The following is a 19,353-nucleotide window of genomic DNA, read 5'->3' as shown; positions in this document are numbered from 1 at the left end:
AAAGGGAGGTGGGGGGGGGGGTGTTCAGAATTTGTTGCATTCGGTCTTGAGAGAGCCTCGGAGAACTCGGAGGCTCCCTACTTGCTCGTCTGCGAGATTCATGAATACTTCTAGGTCTCTCAGGCGAACGCTTGCACCACCAGTCCACTTCTCTCGTTCTACTAGAGGAGAATTGGTCTTGGTACTGAGCTCGACCAATCCTAAATTATCGAAAGTCATTTGAATCTTAATCGGATTCTAAACATCTTAATGTCAAACATCCAACAATGATCCGAACACACCCAAGCCTAAAAATACAAACACATACAAAACAAGATACATGTTCAATCCAAACTTAGTTATGTTTAAGTTATAAATTTGACGAAGTGTCTAGTTAAAATTCCAAAAAGTTTAGGCCCCTTGCAAAATTATAAGTTTATTGCAAATGTAGGACCTTTTTAAAAAACTTTTTAGAAAACCGATATTAAAAAATTGCTACACGATATACATGAAAAGCAAACCAAAGCCTCTGATAAGGTCTTATACTCTTATGTTTTCTCAAACCATCGGTCAGGCATCTTAATAACACTAAAAGTTTTAAAAACATCAAAATATCATTGCAAAATTAAAAAACAACAACATTAAAGGCATATCACTGTTGACAAAAAAAAAAAAAAGGCATATCACTAATAAAATTATTTATTTACATTAAGGTTTTTTAATGTATTTTATTATGTTATCGAATTTTTTTAATGTATTTTATTATGTTATCAAATTATTTTAAATATTACACTGACGGTTACTTCGGTTTTACTGAGCCTAGTACATATGATTTACATAATGAATTAATTAATGTAGTGACTATGACTATGTAATTTATTGTTGTTAAAGGTTTTTTCTTTTCTTTTTTCTCGGTAAACCATTGTTGAAGGTTAAAACCTAAAACTACATTATAAGCTGATTACGAAAGGGATAATATTATTTACCACTAAGAATTTACATATTAGTCAGGATGGCCGAGTGGTCTAAGGCGCCAGACTCAAGTTCTGGTCCTCGTAAGAGGGCGTGGGTTCAAACCCCACTTCTGACATTTCACTTTTCTTTTGTCCATTTAAGTAATTTTTAAAACACTAATGCAATGCCAATTGCAACGACAGTGAGTAATCTTCTCCACTTAAGTTTATATATTTTTTATTTTTTTGTAAACCTCAAATTTAAAGTATATAAGAGATGTATTTTAGACATTTACTTGATGTTAATTTTTTTTTTTGGTCACCTTAGTTGATGTTCTATGTTTGATTTTTTTGGTCTAATTTATATATTAATATATTATATACAATGCATTAAACATTTATTCAAACAGACAAATTATTATCACGATTCCAGCTAATATCAACAACAATTATAAGTTTATAACCAATTACTCTTTTTAAGAGCAAAAACTGAAACCCAATATATATAATTATATATATAGAAAAGATGAAATAGTGAGAACAAAGTCCGATTAAAACGTTATCGTTAACCAACTTTTTCACTACCTATGGTAAACCATTTCCACGAACCGAACCGAACCGCTCCGTTCTTTCTTAACCACTGATTCATTCAGAGTCTTTATCCGTTGGTGTCATTAACTCCGTCCCACCTAATGCCAAATCCGGAGCTGTTCCGGCGCCGTTGTACTGCTGAATCACCAAAACCGAAGCTCTCGTCGATGATTCCGGCGAAATCAACAAACTTCCGACAGGTCCAAGCTCTGGGCACTCACTGTTCTCCCTTATCGCCAATGCTATCTCTCCACCTGGCATCCGACCAACCAAAAACAGATTGCTCCGCCGCGCTTCCTCTATCGCCGATCTTACATCCACGGCGGCGTTTTCAATCCTTTTCTCCACGAACTTAATCGATTCATCCACCGACGACTTCTTCCTTATCTCAGACATAATCTCCTCATCCAATTTCGGATTCTTACTACTCTGATTCTTCTCGTTGTTACTGTCACGCACTTCCACATTAACAATCTCTCCGGCTCTCTCCGGCGAAACCACAAATCGGAAAACAGTTAAAACGATTCCTGGATGCTCCGCCATACGTAATCCATAAGCCAACGCTTCACGATCATCACGACCACCGAAGAACAGAACAACAACAGAGTAAGAAACGTCTTGAGCTGAGACTTGACTTGAGCCACCGAGTCCACGGTCAACGAATATACCAACTGAGCAAGGAGCTTCAAGCAAAACTCTCCGGTTCACCCAACGGTAATCGCCACGTGTCGTCTCTAACGAACCGTCCAGCTGCTGATGCTTGTGAAACGGGAGAATCACAATGGCTGCTCTTTTTCTTGCAGCTGTTGTGCAGATATCTTCGTGAATATCAGACATTGATGAGATTGCTGTCATTGGTCGGACATTGACTCTGCTCAGTTGTTGAAATGCTTGGAAAGCAACTACTACTTGGTCTGCGTCTGCATTGACCCCTCTTCTGTTCCAAAACGGCATCCCGTTTTTGCGGACTTTATGAACCATTAGAATAGCTGAAGATCTCTCTGATAGTTCCCGTAAGTGGAGAGCGTAAACGCAGAGTCCTTCGCCTTTTTCGATTCCTCTAGATGCTTCCAGGAGGTTTATTATTGAAGGAATGCTTCCGGCTCCGTGGAAACAAGTGAGGATTCTAAGCTGTGTGTTTGTGTTCTCTCGTTCTACTGTCCTGTTTTTGTATTCGCCTTCTTTCTTGGCTCTTCTCGCTGGTTTGTAGACTGCCATTACAATTGGTGTGGTGATGAAGGTTGTGAAGAGAGCCATTAGAACCATTATGGCAAATGTCTGATCATTGAGAACCTGAGGAAACACCCGAACAGAAGTTAAAGTTATCACCTTTTGGATCTTTCATGATGCATATTAGTAAAGATTGGAAAAAAGTTTGTACCTTTCTATCTTTTCCAATGTTTAGGACGATGAGTTCGACCAATCCTTTTGTGTTCATGAGGAATCCTAATGTTATGGCTTCTCGCATCGGTATCTTGAAGCCAAGGGAAACACCGAGAGTGCCAACAATCTTACCAAAACAAGCAGTGAAGGTGACTAAAACCAGAAGGCCCCAAGACTGAGCTCCTTGAATAGTGGCCACATTAGTTTTTAGACCACTCGCTACAAAGTACAGAGGCAAGAAGAGACCTGATACAAGATCCTCCACCTTCTCCACGAGTGCACCAGCAAAAGGTCCTTCCTTTGGGATTAAAACACCCACCACAAAAGCACCAAACATGGAATGGATACCAATGGCATCAGTTATAAATCCGCAAACAAGAACCACAGCCAAAGTGGCGCAAATGTAGGTTTCTTCAATGGGTTCTCCCTCGTGGCACCTCCTGGCAATCCATCTAAAGATTGGAGGAATGATGAAAGCAGCACCAATAACAAAAGCGCATCCAGAAAGGAAAACCCAGAGAGAGACAAGGGGAGATGTATTGGATCCCGAGAGAGCAATGGCAAGAGCAAGGAGAATCCAAGCCGCGACATCGTTAACAGCAGCAGCTGACATTGCAAGTCGTCCTATTTCAGTGGTTAGAAGCTTTAGCTCAGCCAAGATACGAGCCAACACAGGGAATGCAGTGATGGAGAGTGCCACACCCATGAAGATGAGAAACGCGGTACTGTCTACTCCTTTGTTGATTGTTGCTTTTAAAACAAATGAAGAGCCAATGCCAAGAGCAAACGGGAGAGAGATTCCAGCCAAAGCTATTCCTAAAGCCTTTTTCCCAGTGTGACGAAGAGCTTTGGTATCAATCTCTAGTCCGGCGAGGAAAAGGAAGAAGAGAAGGCCAAGATTAGCAAGAGTTTCTAGAACAGTCAAGCTTTTCTTCGGGAACACAGCGTCAAGAAACTCCTTGGAACGACCAAGAAGAGACGGTCCAAGCATAATACCACCCTGCAAACCAACATACTAAATCATTCACCAAAATAACCAAAATCAACCAAGACTCAACGAATTGACAGAGAGAGAACAAGACAAACTTACAATAACTTCAGCAATAACACGAGGTTGTCTCAGAGGTCTTAAAAGGTAAGCAAGAACACGAGTGAGAACTATAACAATGACAATCTGCAGAATCGCAAGAGGCAACGCAAAGTCTATTGGGTTATCCCCTTGGAAAACACCATTAGAGGTTGCTTTCATCGGAGCAGGACACGCTTTTGTAGAATTTGTAGCCATTCTTGCAAAAGACTAAATCTTTTGCACAGTAAAATAGAGACGAACCAAATTCAATCTCTTTCTTCAAAAACCCTGCTCAAAAGAAAAAACAATCAAGCTTCAATCTTTATAGATTTTTCGATAAACTTGGAACAAAATAAGAATCATAAAGCCAAATCAGAATACTAATAGTATTCCACCATAACACATGCATATAAGAGTTGCACCAAGATAAGATCAGAGAACCGGAAAATTAGTTTCTTAAAAAATTAGGATTCTCGAGAAAACCTAAAAATTAGGAGGTCTATAACCCTAGAAATCTAAGGCATTGTGAAAGAAGGTTTAAAAACGAGACAAGGAGAGAAGAGAGAGTACCTGAAGAAATTTGGAGTGGTTTTGATCTCACTAGACGAAGTCGGGCTTGTAGTAGTTATGCTTTAGAATGAACCCACATGTAAAAGATCAACGAGAGGAAGATGATTCGCAGAAATTGCAGGGCGAAGCAGAAGAAGAAGACAAAAACACAAAGAGAAAAAAAGTGTACTGAGAGAAGTTGGATCGATATTGACTTGAAGATTACGACTTTAAATAGAGAGAGAGAGAGATGTGAGCAGTGTTTTTAGTGTACAAACAAAACAACCAAACATCTCTCTCACAGTCGTCTATTTTATTTTGGTTCTCTCAGGTCTCTCTATCTTTCGGGATACTTATTAATGCTTAGTCACTAACTTTATAAGTTTACCTCATGACTTTTATAATGATGTTTTAGTTTCCAAACAAAACAAAAACACTTTACATAATTGTGTTTTTTTGCAAAAAAAGAAAATAATAAATTCAGGAGTTTTGTTTGATAGAGAGTTGTTCAATTTTTGTTTAACGAAGCTTAGCTGAAAAGGAAAAAAAGAATCTGATAAAGTCAACTTTTGTTTCTCATAGTCTCATACATACCATCCAATTTCATCTTTTCCTTTTATGGATTATATTAGTATAAAAAACTTTAATATTTAATATTTTATTTTTCTTTACTAAATTTTTTTAAAAAATTTGTTTAAAACATTTTTTTTAAAAGAATAAAAAATTAGAAATATTTACCATATATTTGCATTAAAAATCTAAAACTATAACTATTATGAAACAAAATTTTAACTCTAGAACGACAAGTAATATGAAACGGAAAGAATATAATCAATCAATCAATCTGTGGAAGAAAAATGTATTTTGGGGAAAATAGGTGACAATTACAAATAGGTTCATATATAGCCTTTTTCTTCCTTTTTAGTTTGTGATTTATAACCATTGATTTGTGAATTCATTTTTTTTGAAAATAAAAATCCAATTACCAAAACTTTAGTAAAATAACAAAAGAAAAAAGATTATATAACGAAGCAAGCTTTACTTCCAAATAATGAGGATAACATTTGTTTACTTGGTTTCGTCTATGACATAGTCCAATATTGACGTAGTCATACTCTTTTAGTAAGCTTACAACTTTAAGTAAAGAAATAAAGAGAGAGAGAGATGCAAATGCATTATATAGTGTTTAAACATCTCTCAGTCGTCCATTTTTGCCGTCTCTCTCTCTTTCGGATTTTTATAATGCGTACGAGTGATTTATCTCATTACGTTTTCTTTTAAGGAATTTGCTACTTGTTCCCAATTTTTTTTATTGTTTTGTATTGTTTTATAACAAAACTAGCTGAAAAAAGGAGAAAAGGTATCTATTAAAAGTCAACTTTTGTTTTATCACTCATTTAATGATTCTCTTGGATCCGTTATAATTATATAAAAAATTAAATATAATGAAGTTTTCTTTCTAAGAAATATTTCTATAATTTCAAGAATCCGTTTAATCATCTTCTTGTGATCTGATCGATCATTTTACTCCATTGTTTATCTCCCCCTAGGTCTCTTAGAAAGCATAGATGCATGACAACACCACACATTTGTGTACTTTGTTCATATCTAGATGACAGCAACACACCTTTATATATGTACTTTGTTCATGTCTTTGTCTAAAACATTTTTAGAAGAAATCACCACTCAAAAGTACTATTCTCCAACGCAAACCAATGGTTATTACGTTACTGTTTTTGTGGGAACATTATAAAATAAAGTTTTGACGCACCCAAGTGGAATTATTGCCCATAAATGAGTAACACCGAAACTTCTGTTTGAACATAATAAACAAAACGGTGCACTACGAGTTTTACTTTTCAAGCTGCCGTCACATGTATGTTCATGATCAATACAATCTAAATCCCTCTTGATGTTGTTATTAAATATGTATAGACAGTTGGCATTTATGTAAAACTTATCCTTAAAGATAAAGAACTCACATTATATCCCCACTTGAATTTTTTTTTTTTTTATATACATGATACATATGGATATGATATAGTTTTGAAAGAAATAGTTACGGTTTCATTGCATCTATAGGAACGAGCAGAAAGCTCAAGTTCTACGTATGTAAAATAAACTGGTGATTTAACCATACAAAGACACCTATTTTGGTGTAATTATGTGTGCATGTAACTTTTGTTAACATGTAAACTATTTTTGTTATACTGTTTGGTTAATTTATATTAGATATGTTTAAATCCTTTCACTCAACAGAAATTAATCCATTAATTGTGTTTGAAGCAATCATATTATAATTTTGCAGCCGAAAGAGGTCATCATCACTGTTGTAGTTATTTAAATATATACACTTTAATGCCAATAATAATGCAATGCGAAATCTATGGACAAGTATAATAACAACATGGTATTAATTTATAAAATGATTGTGATGTGTATTGTATCATGATTACTACGTTTGTTCTGGAGAATATGGTTGCGACGGAATCATGGGCAGATACTTGGGTGAATGAATCTACACACGCAATGTGAATTGAATCCTTGGAATATTCTTGTTAACCCAAAAAGTCATAGTGAATTATAATTTAAAATATAGAAAAAATGTACTCCATGAAATATATTATATTTATTTTTATTTTTTAATTGAAAGACTTTTGTATGATATATCTAATCTATGGAACTAATAGTTGTCGGACTTGTCTCCCAACTCTCCAGCCAATTAATAGATTGAGCTTGTGATATTCTAATAGATATGGTATAGGATTAGTTGTGTTGTACATATATGATTTTGAAGTCTTTGATGGTAATCCAAAAGTCTTGCAATACTTACCAACTGATTAATACATCTTACTGGTCAATCTTTTTATGTCTCATATTTTCACTATTCTACTTTCTCTTATGCCTTCTCTATCTTTAGGTTCTTCCTTGTTAATTTTGACCATGTTTAGTTTACTTAATTACTAATAAACCGCAATTTCTAAACTAAAATATCAAATAAAGTTGCCCCAAATTAACCTTTACTAAATACGATTGATGAATCCTCTTGTTTGTTTTTGGTGGTTTAATTTGGAGACACATAATTTGAGTACTAAAGATTTCTGAATACAATTATTCCCCATTACTTTCAAATAAAACAGAGAAGTGTAAGAAATTACTATGTGGCCAGGACACTATGAAGTTTATTAATGGGCTTTCTAAGTCCATGAGGTGGGTAATATAGCCTGCAAGTGATTTTGATAAATGATAACTACTCTCTACAAACTTAAACTAAAACATATAATTGGTTGCTGGCATTGAAGGCACATAGACTGGTGCTGGTGGAACAGATTTGTAGTTGTTGGAACTTAATTTAGTTTAACGTTAGCTAAAAATAGTACTCTTTAAATCTCAGCAACATTATAAAGATACTATATTAGATTGTACATAAGAACATTAGCACAAAACTGTAATGAGTATGTTAGAGCTAGTCTCTGTTAGCAACTATTGAGCAAATATAAGACTATTCGTGGAACAGGAATTTGGATAGTGTAACATTTTGCTTTGTTCATAGCTCAAAACACAAAAAAATATATAAGTGACGAAACGTAAGGTAGAGATGTCTGCCTTTTTAGTCTTTGTCTTTTGCTTAGTTAGATTGAACCCTCTGTTACAGTTAGTGTCTTTGACACACACACAAGAAAGTAGAAACAACACACCCTCTTGGAACTTGAATGGAGGAAGCTAGTACTCTCACTTCTCAGAAGATATACAAAGAACGAGGAAAATGCCCACAAATACAAAACACACAAAGCCAAAAAGTACCAAGTTACGGTACTGTCGGAATATTATTACAGCATCCTCAATAATCAAGAAAGGTGAATGTTTCTTTCCTTTTTTTGTTTTTAAAAATCTCATCTCAAACTGGTAAGTGCAATTAATTGTGATGGTGATGTTACACAAACAAACTGATTGTAGCCACTGAAGATCAACAAATCCTTTTAAATAGGAACCAAAAAAAAAAAACAAAACCCCACATCAGAAAAGCATCCAACGTTCAAATATATATACAGGTGAAACAAATTCAAAAGACAACTTTGAGAAATTTATGGGATTTTTCCTTTTTTTAATCTTTGATTGAAATTAAAGTAGAAAAAGGTGGAAACTTTATTGTTAGCTTTAGATGGAAAGTAAAGTGAGAGGAGTAGGAGTAGTAGAAGAAGAAGCAGAGAGACAAAAAGTGGAAAGATTGGTGAAAAAGTTAAAGAATCATAAAACTCGAATTAACCCATCTTCAACTCCTGTCCGCGTTAGCTTCCTCCTCCCTAAGTCTACCCTTGTTTCCTCTAGAAAGCTCGCTGCTGCTTTCTGGGAGTTTCATCACTATCAGTACCACTCTGCTTCTTCTTCTTCTTCTGCTAAGAGGATGCACCGCGGCGCTAATGGTTTCGCCGGCGGAACTAGTAACCGCCGGCAACGTCACGGCAAGGCGGTGGTTAAGGAGAATGGTCTCGACTTCTCTCAATTCCTTCGAGATCCTTCTCCTGATCATCAGGTTTCTTCACCCTTTTCTGGTTTTGGTAGATTCGTTTGAATCAGTCGGTTTAGGATTATGGGTAGTGTTAAAGTTTGGATTTTGAAACATGAGTCGTGATGATTTGTGTGAATTTTGATGATTTTTTTTTTCTGTGTTCTGGGTTTAGTCTAGATTTGCTCTGTTCTTACTGCAAAGTGATTAGTATTTGGATTCACTGTGAAAAGGTTACATCTTTTTGTTATAATAAGTCTCACAAGGTTTCAAATTCTAGCTAAAACGTTATGGCCTAGGCGTCACAATTGATTATAGTAAGCTCATTAGCTAAGATTTGATTAGTGACGAGAGTGATTATGTTTTACTTGAATCTAAACAGAATTTGACTGATGCTGGTGTTTCAGTCAGAGTTTATGGTTCTTTGTCTGATCAATGACGTGATTTGGTTTTGGTGTTATTCATTATCTGATATGGTCCTCCTACGTTGTCTCAGCCAGGTAGTGCTGGAAGTCTAAGGAGGCAGATCGGTCAAATGTTGATAAAGCATCATCAATCTATCGAACGTAACAATCACGCTCTTCAGCCTGTATCTCCGGCTAGTTACGGAAGCTCACTCGAGGTCTAAACATTTTTTATTCAACTTAAGGAATCAGTCAAATGTGTATAGTAGGAGTTATTTGTGTTTTGGAGATTTGTATTCACGTATAGACTATGGTTTTTGCAGGTTACAACATACAACAAAGCAGTAACTCCAAGTAGTTCAATGGAGTTCCGAGGAAGACAGTCTAGAGAACCTCACTACAATCTCAAGACATCAACCGAACTTCTTAAAGTATTGAACCGTATTTGGAGCCTCGAGGAGCAGCATGCTTCCAATATCTCCTTAATTAAAGCTTTGAAAACCGAGCTGGCTCATTCACGTGTTCGAATCAAGGAGCTTCTTAGGTACCAGCAAGCCGATAGACACGAGCTAGACGGTGTGGTGAAGCAACTCGCTGAAGAAAAGCTGTTGAGGAAGAATAAGGAAGTTGAGCGGATGAGCTCTGCGGTTCAGTCAGCGAGGAAAGAGTTGGAAGATGAGCGGAAACTTAGAAAACGTTCAGAGAGTTTGCATAGGAAATTGGCACGTGAGCTCTCGGAAGTGAAGTCTTCTTTGTCTAACTGTGTCAAGGAGCTTGAGAGAGGGGCTAAATCAAATAAGATGATGGAGCTACTCTGCGATGAGTTTGCCAAAGGGATCAAGAACTACGAAGAGGAGATCCACGGTTTAAACAAGAAGAATCTTGATAAGGATTGGGCTGGTAGAGCTGGAGGAGATCCATTGGTTCTTCATATCGCTGAATCTTGGCTTGACGAAAGGACACAGATGAAATTAGAAGGTGGAGATACATTGAATGGTAACAACAGATCAGTGCTGGATAAGCTTGAGGTTGAGATCGAGAGATTTCTTCAGGAGAAGCGGAACGAAATACCGAGAATCCGCCGGAATTCACTTGAATCTGTCCCGTTCAACACCTTGAGTGCACCACCGCGAGATGCAGACTGTGAAGAAGACTCTGCAGGAAGCGATTCAAATTGCTTTGAGCTCAAGAAACCTACAGTGTCTTATGGAGAGGAAATTAAGAAACCAAACCAACTTAACAAAGAAAGTTTGATCGATGAAAAGTCGAAAGGAAAGATTGGAAGCCCGTCCACGTCGAGTTTCCAAGTTAACTTTGAGGATCAAATGGCGTGGGCGATATCGAGTAATGGAAAGAAGAAAACCACCCGAGCTATTGAAAACAAAGAGGAAGATAATGTAAAGCCTGAGAACAGCAACAACATAAAGAAACCAGAAGACGAAATTGATCAGTGTGCTACTACGAACAAGAACGATGTAATGGGGGAAATGATTCGAACACACAGAAGGTTATTGTCCGAAACCCGTGAAATCGATGAAGCTTCTTGCAATTTCCCGTCTTCTCGAAGACAAGCAAGCCCAATTCGACAGTGGATTTCAAGAACCGTCACACCTGATCTTCTAGGCTCGTCCGAAATTGCAATAGCTCACGGAGTAAAGGATAATACTTTGAAAACTAAGCTCGCAAAGAGTTCAAAATCGCGTCATCGGTTATTCAAAGGCTAATCCATCCAGAGTTGTTCAATCGAAAATGGACCGAAACGAGTGGTCTTGTTGGATACACACATATCTTGAGTTTCATATTCATTTTCTCTGTAAATCGGACTCATCTACAAATTTGTATATCCATTGCAAATTTTTTGAGTTATTGAATTTTGAAACATCGCAAGTAAGAGAAGTGAACTCTGTTTTTTCCGTTGGTCTGTGGTAGAGCGCGAGATTGAAACGACAACGTTTAAACTTAGGCTCAGAGAGGCCCAACTATTTGTATTGGGCCTATTGGGTAATTGATTTCAAGGTGTTTTGTTTGTCAGTCGTCTTCGTAGAGAGAGAGAGGGAGAGATGGCTACGGCGTCGTTTAGGTGGATCCTGCAGCTACACAGAGACGTACCCAAAGCGGCTCGATTCTATGCGCAAGGTCTCGACTTCTCCGTCAATATCGTCACTTTACGCTGGGCTGAGCTCGATTCTGGTCCTCTCAAGTTAGCTCTTATGCAATCTCCTAGGTTTTGTTTCTTTTTGCTCCATTATTGTTCAATGCACACAATCTGTTTGATCATTTGCCTCAATGACAACTTTTCTGAGTTTAGTCGTCTAATACAACTTTTGGTTGGTTCATTTTTCTTCAAATGATCCATGTGATGAAGCTACAAGCGTTTGTTATGTTTCGTCAAGTCAAGTTCACTATATTTGAAACTTGATTGCAATTGTAGAGAATTTTTGGTTGTGATTATTGGTGCAAGAGAAACTCATTTTTTTATTGGTTGGATGAAGAAAAAGTTTGATGCTTTTGATTTTTGATCTCTGACACTTTCCTAAAGCTCTAGTTTTCATCATCTCCGTTGGTCTTTTACCTTTGTATTCCGAGAATATATGATTGAATATTGAAAATGGCACTCTGTTTTAAGCGGATATGATATTTCCTTCTCCATCTATTTACTTATACTCTTCATATCTTTTGGATTTGACTCTTTTTGATTAAGCTGTTTGTTCTGCTCCTAAAGTCTTGTGGTTCTCAAAGATTTTCTTTTTACGCAGCGATCATATTGCGGAGAAGGGATACTCATCGCTTCTGTCATTCACGGTCACAGACATTAATACAACAGTGAACAAACTTATGGCCTTAGGAGCAGAATTAGATGGCACTATCAAGTATGAAATACATGGAAAGGTAACATATTTAGTTTTTTCTAAAGATGTTCAAGTTTCATTTGGGACTTACTTTCTTAAATGGGGATTTGAATAATTTTAGCGGTTGTTTTTGTTTTAACTAGGTTGCGGCCATGAGATGCCCTGATGGTTACATGTTAGGTCTTTATGAGGCTGCATAAGCATATGAACAGATTTGAAGCCTGAAAGGAAGCTAGTTTTGCGTAGGATATATTTTGTTTATAGAAATCCTATTCATTAGATCTTTGAAGCTATTGTTTACTTCTAAGAAAGATAAGCCACTATTTGAGAAGTTGAAAACGGTGAACCGCCTGTCCTGCCTTTGGTTTCTAGGGCGTGGCTATGAAGTTTATTGAGTAGGAGATTGTATTGCCATGAACTTGGGATCCTAAACTCATCTCATGATCAATAAGAGAGTTGTTATTTTATGCCCCTGTTAGGGAAACTATGATTCTGATAAGCCTTACTATATACAAAAGGGCCAGAGAGATTAATAGGTAACTTTAACATGCTACTCAACTTATTGGTTCATGTTTAACTTGCTCTTCACATTGTTTCTCTAAGAAGCTTTTCCCAAGTCAATGTTCCCTTCATTGTATATATATTAATATCCTGAAAGTGACGGATTCATTTCTTCAAAACACAATGCTTAGAAGTTGACAAGATCCATTGAAGTGGACTTAATGGGAGTTTTTATTTAGTGCTTTTGTAGTTGTTGAAGGGTTGACTAATATGTTGTTTAGGTCAGCTTATTACCAAACTGCCCTCAAGGTTAGGAGCATTGCTACTTTAGTCCATGCCTCCATGGATTTTCTCATATAGTTTCTATGAAGTGGGTGGGTTGATCTTTTCAAAGATCTTGTTAAGATTTATGATAAAGTTGGGGACCATTGTGTTTGTAGTTGGTTACAAACAAAAACAACAAAAATTACGCATCGAATCCTAAATGTTGGACATTACCAATGCACCTTTCATCTATTGCTTAATTTACTTAGCTGTAGTATTTGTAGTTTTAACGTTTCTCACAAGTAATAATTAATCACCCGTTCTATATAGTATTGTTTTGTTTTTGGTTTCATATACTAATTCAAAAGATCCCATTAATGAAAACATTTGAAAACTCGACATGCAATGCAAGAATCGAATCACCCTTCTCAAGTATGACAAAATACTAGGTGATCAAATCGTGTACTTTTATTTTAAAATTTTCCTCGTATAACTTTCGATAGGAATAAGAAAATATATAGTTTTTGAAGCACCCAAAAACCTAACATGTATATAGAAGGAGTGGAATACATCTTTAACCTTCTAAGGAATCTAGAGTCTTCTAAGAGCAAGATAGAGTCATTAAGTGGCCAAGACTCTGATCCAAGTGATTGGTACTTCGTAATAGTCATCCACTTATCGAGTTCTTTGGACGCCTAACACATACATATATGGATACTAAAGCCATATCCATGTATGTTAAAGTTATACAAATGGCTCTATATATATATATATATATATCTAGAAGATTCATACTAAAGTCACAACTATTCAACGTTCAAACCAGTTTTAAGAATAGCAAGTTCTGAGCAACAAGTTACAAAACACAATTAAAAACTTCATGTATAAAGGTATTACTCGTATATTATCGTCCCTCGCTCTAGTGTGTAAAGTTAAGTGCACACATGGTTTGTGAGTACTTATGTTTAGGAGAATAGAAAACTTATTAGTGACAATTATCTTGGAATAATTTAATTACGGAAAAAAAGAAAATACTCTAAAAAGATAGATCTGTTAACTGTACCCAACTAAGCAAGTTATAATAATTGCACATTCTCAGGTGTTGCTTTTTCATCACACTTTATCAGTATTGTCGTTTATAAGAGAGATCGTGTGATGTCACACCAACTCTCACATACACATATGTAAATGTAAAATGTGTATTGCATATAATATAAACTCTTTATAATATAATGAGATCATTCGTTCTTCTCTTCATCACCATTGTCTCTTTTTAGTGTGCCAATGGGATTAAAGTCAAATGCCATAATCCACCAAAATTATTCTTTGTTGTCTCATCATGTTTGTGAAATAGTGTATTCTAATCCTTAAATTCGTTTTAAGTATAAAATTATATACAAAGCATACTTATTAAACAATTTAAGGGTGTGTTTGGATCTAAAGATATACTCTATTATAAAGATAGATTTTTTGTTGAGTCGTGGAAATTAAACTCAATCTCGTAGCTAACCGGGTAAGACGTTGATCGATCTGATCGGTTAACTAGGTGGAGATAGAGAGGAGTGGCAAAGCCTCCTTACCTTTCTAGCTAGTTAGAAGTTCACACGATCTAAGCATACGTTAATGTAACACATGCGTTTCTTTTAATCAAACCAAAGTACCAAACCAGAAGACATGTGTGTCAACCTCAGTTCTCATAGGACTATGCCACATGTCAAAAACCCATAAATCCACACATGTCAATTAGAAAGAACAATAAAAGTAAAAACATATACACACACACAACAACTGAACACAAGGCACAATAATATAAAGTGGATTGGGAAAAGATTGTCACCTATATTTGGCATACAATTGTATGCTTTAAAATAGCATAATTTTGATACTTGTTAATTAATATTTTTAAAAATGGTATCTTATTCTTAACTAAGTCTACACAAACATATAAACAAATATTTTTTTTAACTTGTATTCGGTGGAGATGTAGCATTATTACAAGAATCTAAACATATATTAGTCATGCTCCATGAGTCCATGGACTATTATTATAACTTAGATAAAATGATAGTTTTTGATTATGTATAGATTACGCTCAGCAACCCCGATTTAAAAGAATGATTCTTTTTCAATTCAAATCTCAAGTTGTAAATTAGTACAATAGGGAGAAGAAAAAAAAGTATGTGAACAAAATTGTAGATCAATGCATGATGATGATGTTGACACTCGTCAAATGTCGAGCTTAATACGATTTTGCCCTCTAGAGGATGCCCTTAGTCGAGGGTAGTGTAGTCATTAAAGTGTATTTCATTTCCAACGATGAAGTCGACATATCTAGGAACTTGTTGCAGTGAAAAAGAGATCAAGACCCGAGGTGATGTTGTCGTTGAACACTGAGAGATCTCTTTCTCTCTCTCTCGTCTGATGAGTTTGATACTTTACAGCCCATCTTAGGGTTTTATTGTCAAAACCCTAATTATATCCAAACACATGTAAAGAGACTGTTTTTGAATATTATTTCATATATACACATCATCACTTTTTTCTTATAATCTGATTTTATGGAGCTAGATTCATTTCTAAACTTACAGTTGCGTTTAGTAGAATGTAATAGCTTAAAGTCTTAAACTATTTTTTGCAAGTAAATCACCATTCATTGTGAGAGAAAGCTAGATACATAATACCTTATTACCTTATACATGAATACAAAGAAAAGAAAAAAAATATACATTTGGTGATGAACTAGTGAAACCTTATCCTAGAAACATAGCTATTGCTTTTTTTAAGGGAAACTTGATTACAAAGAGAAAGGTAATAAAATCTTCATATATAGATTGGACTCGAAAATGTTCTGGGAGGTCCACGGCTGAATCCTGCAAAAAGAGCCATAAAACACTCATATAAGTAGAGTGTCAGACTTACTTATATCGTATCATATAAAGTTGAACTTGATCATGAGTTTAGACACAAAATCTTCAAGTAATCAATACATAGATGAAAAAAATGTGGTAGGTATTACAGAGAAAAATAAAAATAGGGAGCTCCCTTCAGTCCAAGCATAGAGAAGTGAAGACTCAATTTGTCTCTCGCATCATTCACTCATTTACCATATGCGAGCATATTCTTTCATTTGGTATTTGGATGAATGAGTCGAGAGTCAATTAAATCTCACATATTACTCCATGAGTGGACCGAAGAAAGCTCTCTTCCTCCACCAACCCAGCATCCCCTAACCATAGAGATAATGAAAAACTCTATCACTATATATGCATATATACAAGCACATAATGAATTTGATTTATACTATATATAGCATAAAAAACACAAAACAGTTAGTTAGATAGCCCATGTTTGTGACTCATATTGATGCAAAGATGTCCCTCTATGTGTGTGCTATGATCAACTCTAATCGTCAAGAAAACCCTAGCTAGATGACCATAGTTTGCTTTGATGAGGCACCATACAGATTTACTATAAGAAAGAGATTATGTGAAAAAGTGAGAAGAGAGAAGAGAAGGAAGAGAAGTGAGATGATGGGAGAAGAGAGATGTCTAAAAAAATCGAAGGAGTAATGGCTTTTTATAGCAAAAACAAAGGTAAAACATAAACCGGCAAAACCCACAATGTCTATATGCGTTTTTATTTTGTTGCACTAACAATTGGAAAATATACTCCACGTTTTGTTGCATTAACAATGTCTATATACAGTATGTTTATTTACTGATAAGTGGGTGGTTAAATATTTTCTCCACGTTTTTTAATTATTATTAGGACATGAATGAAATGAGTTTTTAAATTAGTTTCTAGCTTTTGATTTTTGGTTTTTACTTTATACATATTTGGTTTTTTGCTAATTTTTTCTTAAAAATGAAAAAATAACTATTAAAATTGAAAAATGATAGAATAAATACTAACGAGGAAAACCACTATAAAATGGTTTTTGGTTTTTCTTTGACAATAGAAAAATCTTCCAAAAACTAAATTTTCCTATTTTTAATAAAACCAATTTTGCAAAATCTAGAACGGAAGTAAATCAAACTTTTAGAAAAACTAAAACCAAAATCTATTTAAAATCTAGTAACCATTCAAGGGCTTAGTTTTTTTTAAAGAATAATTATATTAGGGCCTAAGAAATAAGAAACAAAAACCCACAAATTTGATGATCAAGTTAGATCATATTAGAAAATCTCATGTCAAATTATTTTTCTATTAATTTTAAGATCCCCATTTTTTTTTAAGAATCAGCTATTATATTGGCAAAATATGTGCTTTATAACTGTTTTCTCATACTAAAATTTGTTTTTTTTTTGGTAGAACATACTAAAATTTGTTAAGTAAGGGAAAAGTGTAAATCATCTTTAATATTTAACAAACCAGTACTTAACTTTCATTTACCTAAAAAAAAAAAAACTTTTCATTTACCTCTTTTATCGTTATAAATATATATTAAACGTCTAGACTTTTTTTTTTTGCATTATATTAGGTTCCAAAAATTGAGGCAAGTCTTGGTGTAAATCAAAACTTGAATTAACCAAACATGACTACTTCTTCAATATGCTGAATTTGAAAATAATATTTTCTTATTCTTTAATGTAATCATTTTTTATTTTATTTTTTATTTTACATCCTTTTACGTAATCAATTAAAATCGAGAAAATTGCTTTATGTTTCATAATAATTGTCTGCTTTACACTCGAGCGGCCGGACCTTGTTCCCGGGAAACTTGCTTTTTCATCTATATAGTATTTTTTTAAAAGTACATACGAATATTGTTTAATTTGTTTTAAAAATTATACCAAAAAAAGTAAAAAAATAAATTTAATTTCGTGTACAAAGAACCTATTAGTACACGTGGATATTCTGTCTGTTGCTTCTACGGTTGAAAAGACAAACAAAAATTATACATTTGTAAGGACAAATTCTTCTTAATGTATACATTTTTAACATTTATCAAATAGCTAATACAAGTAATTTATAATTTACTGCACAGGAGTAGAGAGTTTTTTTTGTGTGTTCCCGGTCAAAATGATTAATGATTATATATATATATATATATATATCTGAATTATTAATCATATTGAATAGTAAACATAATTAGAAGTAAAGAAATATCCATACATAGTAAGTAATTGTTTATAACTTTAAACCTTATAAAATATTTAAAATTGTACTTGTATAGCTTCTTATGAAGTTCAAAGATTCAAGATAAGCACCTACAAAATCTTGGTCACACATAGCCTTTCTTTCATAGCCTTTCCTACATTATTAGGCTCATGTATGTGTACAAAAATATATATATATATATCTTCTAATGCATATAATATGACTAATATACTTATGTAAAGAGAGAATATCGATGACATAAAGTATCATTATGTAATGACCAACTTGTGCTAAGATGCATCTTTATCTTATTTAATCTTTTACAGTAGAAATATTTTAGCATTTAAATTTGTACTTTGATGTTCCATATTGAGCAGTCGTTTGTCTAGAACATGCAGCTTCGTAAACAATAAACTTTACTTAACTTTTTCTGCCTTAGTCAAAACTTCTAAACCGGGATTTTTTTTCTTTCAAGCATTATTATTACTCTAATTTTCCAGTATATCACTGTTTTGGATAGAAACAAAATTAAAAATACAAAATCTTTAGTTGTTAAACAAATGTAACACACATAAATCGATCAGCTAAGCAAATGTAATTAAGATCAGCTTTGTTCTCTCTCTAATATCTTTTGTTAAAACTAAAAATTTATTTGGCGGTTGATACTTATTTTTCCATAATGTTTTAAAACAATATACGACATATTAGAGAAAGAAAAAAATATCACAAAAATTTTTCCATTATAAAAATCATAAAAAATTTAAACTATTATTCCATATAATTCTATCTAATAAAACCAAACCATATTACTCCATAAAATAAAACCGTTAACATACACCACACATACTTTTATTACTAATATTTTTTCACCAAAATAATAATTTTGTTAGCTTTATAAAAATAAGAAGTAATACGACTATTATATATGGTTTAAATGACATCTTAAGTACATTGAACTTCAACAAGTACAAAAAACATTGAATCGTGTCCCGTAAAGTGTAAGTTCTATGGAAGTGGTAACATGGTTATCATCATCTAATGTCTCTCCAACTTACTTATTAATGAATTTGATTGGTACTATTGAATAATCATATATAAGAGAGAGAGAGAGAGAGAGAGAGAGAGAGAGAGAGAGAGAGAGAGAGAGAGAGAGAGAGAGAGAGAGAGAGAGAGAGAGAGAGAGAGAGAGAGAGAGAGAGAGAGA

The 19,353-nt window shown here is 34.3% G+C and overlaps 3 protein-coding genes and 1 non-coding gene across 6 annotated transcripts; 3 read left to right on the top strand and 1 right to left on the bottom strand.

Annotated features, from left to right (window-relative positions):
- The first annotated feature begins 985 nt into the window (after window positions 1-985).
- TRNAL-CAA lies at window positions 986-1,069 on the top strand. The gene has a single exon. It is a non-coding gene; the product is annotated as a tRNA-Leu (tRNA).
- Window positions 1,070-1,366: 297 nt separating this feature from the next.
- Window positions 1,367-4,781, bottom strand: LOC17879283 (cation/H(+) antiporter 18). Its single transcript, XM_006285761.2, has 4 exons — window positions 4,546-4,781; window positions 3,997-4,263; window positions 2,905-3,906; window positions 1,367-2,816 (listed from the first exon to the last, which is right to left on the bottom strand). Exons 2-4 carry the CDS (start codon window positions 4,189-4,191, stop codon window positions 1,578-1,580), a joined length of 2,436 nt encoding a protein of 811 aa, XP_006285823.1. The 5' UTR covers window positions 4,192-4,263; window positions 4,546-4,781; the 3' UTR covers window positions 1,367-1,577.
- Window positions 4,782-8,686: 3,905 nt separating this feature from the next.
- LOC17878406 (uncharacterized protein At5g41620) lies at window positions 8,687-11,331 on the top strand. 2 transcript variants are annotated; one of them, XM_006283122.2, is made up of 3 exons: window positions 8,687-9,058; window positions 9,528-9,653; window positions 9,759-11,331. In XM_006283122.2, the coding sequence occupies exons 1-3, from the start codon at window positions 8,687-8,689 to the stop codon at window positions 11,157-11,159; spliced, it is 1,899 nt and encodes a 632-aa protein (XP_006283184.1). In that variant the 3' UTR covers window positions 11,160-11,331. The 2 variants fall into 2 exon arrangements, with proteins under 2 accessions (XP_006283184.1, XP_023634480.1); XM_023778712.1 differs by having other exon boundaries at window positions 8,993-9,058; window positions 9,532-9,653.
- Window positions 11,332-11,490: 159 nt separating this feature from the next.
- Window positions 11,491-12,842, top strand: LOC111829632. 2 transcript variants are annotated; one of them, XM_023779317.1, is made up of 3 exons: window positions 11,491-11,635; window positions 12,192-12,324; window positions 12,428-12,842. In XM_023779317.1, the coding sequence occupies exons 1-3, from the start codon at window positions 11,496-11,498 to the stop codon at window positions 12,482-12,484; spliced, it is 330 nt and encodes a 109-aa protein (XP_023635085.1). In that variant the 5' UTR covers window positions 11,491-11,495; the 3' UTR covers window positions 12,485-12,842. The 2 variants fall into 2 exon arrangements, with proteins under 2 accessions (XP_023635085.1, XP_023635084.1); XM_023779316.1 differs by having other exon boundaries at window positions 11,491-11,659.
- The last annotated feature ends 6,511 nt before the right edge of the window (window positions 12,843-19,353 follow it).

This window comes from Capsella rubella, unplaced genomic scaffold (assembly GCF_000375325.1).
Source record: "Capsella rubella cultivar Monte Gargano unplaced genomic scaffold, Caprub1_0 scaffold_7, whole genome shotgun sequence".
Classification (NCBI taxonomy): Eukaryota; Viridiplantae; Streptophyta; class Magnoliopsida; order Brassicales; family Brassicaceae; genus Capsella; species Capsella rubella.
Note: the sequence above shows the minus strand (reverse complement) of the source record. Positions and strands in the feature narration are given on the sequence as shown.

Bases quoted from the DNA above. Each gene is read 5' to 3' on its own strand.
- LOC17878406 (XM_006283122.2), top strand. From the start codon at position 8,687: ATGGAAAGTAAAGTGAGAGGAGTAGGAGTAGTAGAAGAAGAAGCAGAG. The intron at 9,059-9,527 runs GTTTCTTCACCC...ACGTTGTCTCAG, and splicing joins ATCCTTCTCCTGATCATCAG to CCAGGTAGTGCTGGAAGTCT. The intron at 9,654-9,758 runs GTCTAAACATTT...TGGTTTTTGCAG, and splicing joins GTTACGGAAGCTCACTCGAG to GTTACAACATACAACAAAGC.
- LOC17879283 (XM_006285761.2), bottom strand. From the start codon at position 4,191: ATGGCTACAAATTCTACAAAAGCGTGTCCTGCTCCGATGAAAGCAACC. The intron at 3,907-3,996 runs GTAAGTTTGTCT...GTTGGTTTGCAG, and splicing joins GTGTTATTGCTGAAGTTATT to GGTGGTATTATGCTTGGACC. The intron at 2,817-2,904 runs GTACAAACTTTT...GTGTTTCCTCAG, and splicing joins ACATTGGAAAAGATAGAAAG to GTTCTCAATGATCAGACATT.
- LOC111829632 (XM_023779316.1), top strand. From the start codon at position 11,496: ATGGCTACGGCGTCGTTTAGGTGGATCCTGCAGCTACACAGAGACGTA. The intron at 11,660-12,191 runs GTTTTGTTTCTT...CTTTTTACGCAG, and splicing joins GCTCTTATGCAATCTCCTAG to CGATCATATTGCGGAGAAGG. The intron at 12,325-12,427 runs GTAACATATTTA...TGTTTTAACTAG, and splicing joins AGTATGAAATACATGGAAAG to GTTGCGGCCATGAGATGCCC.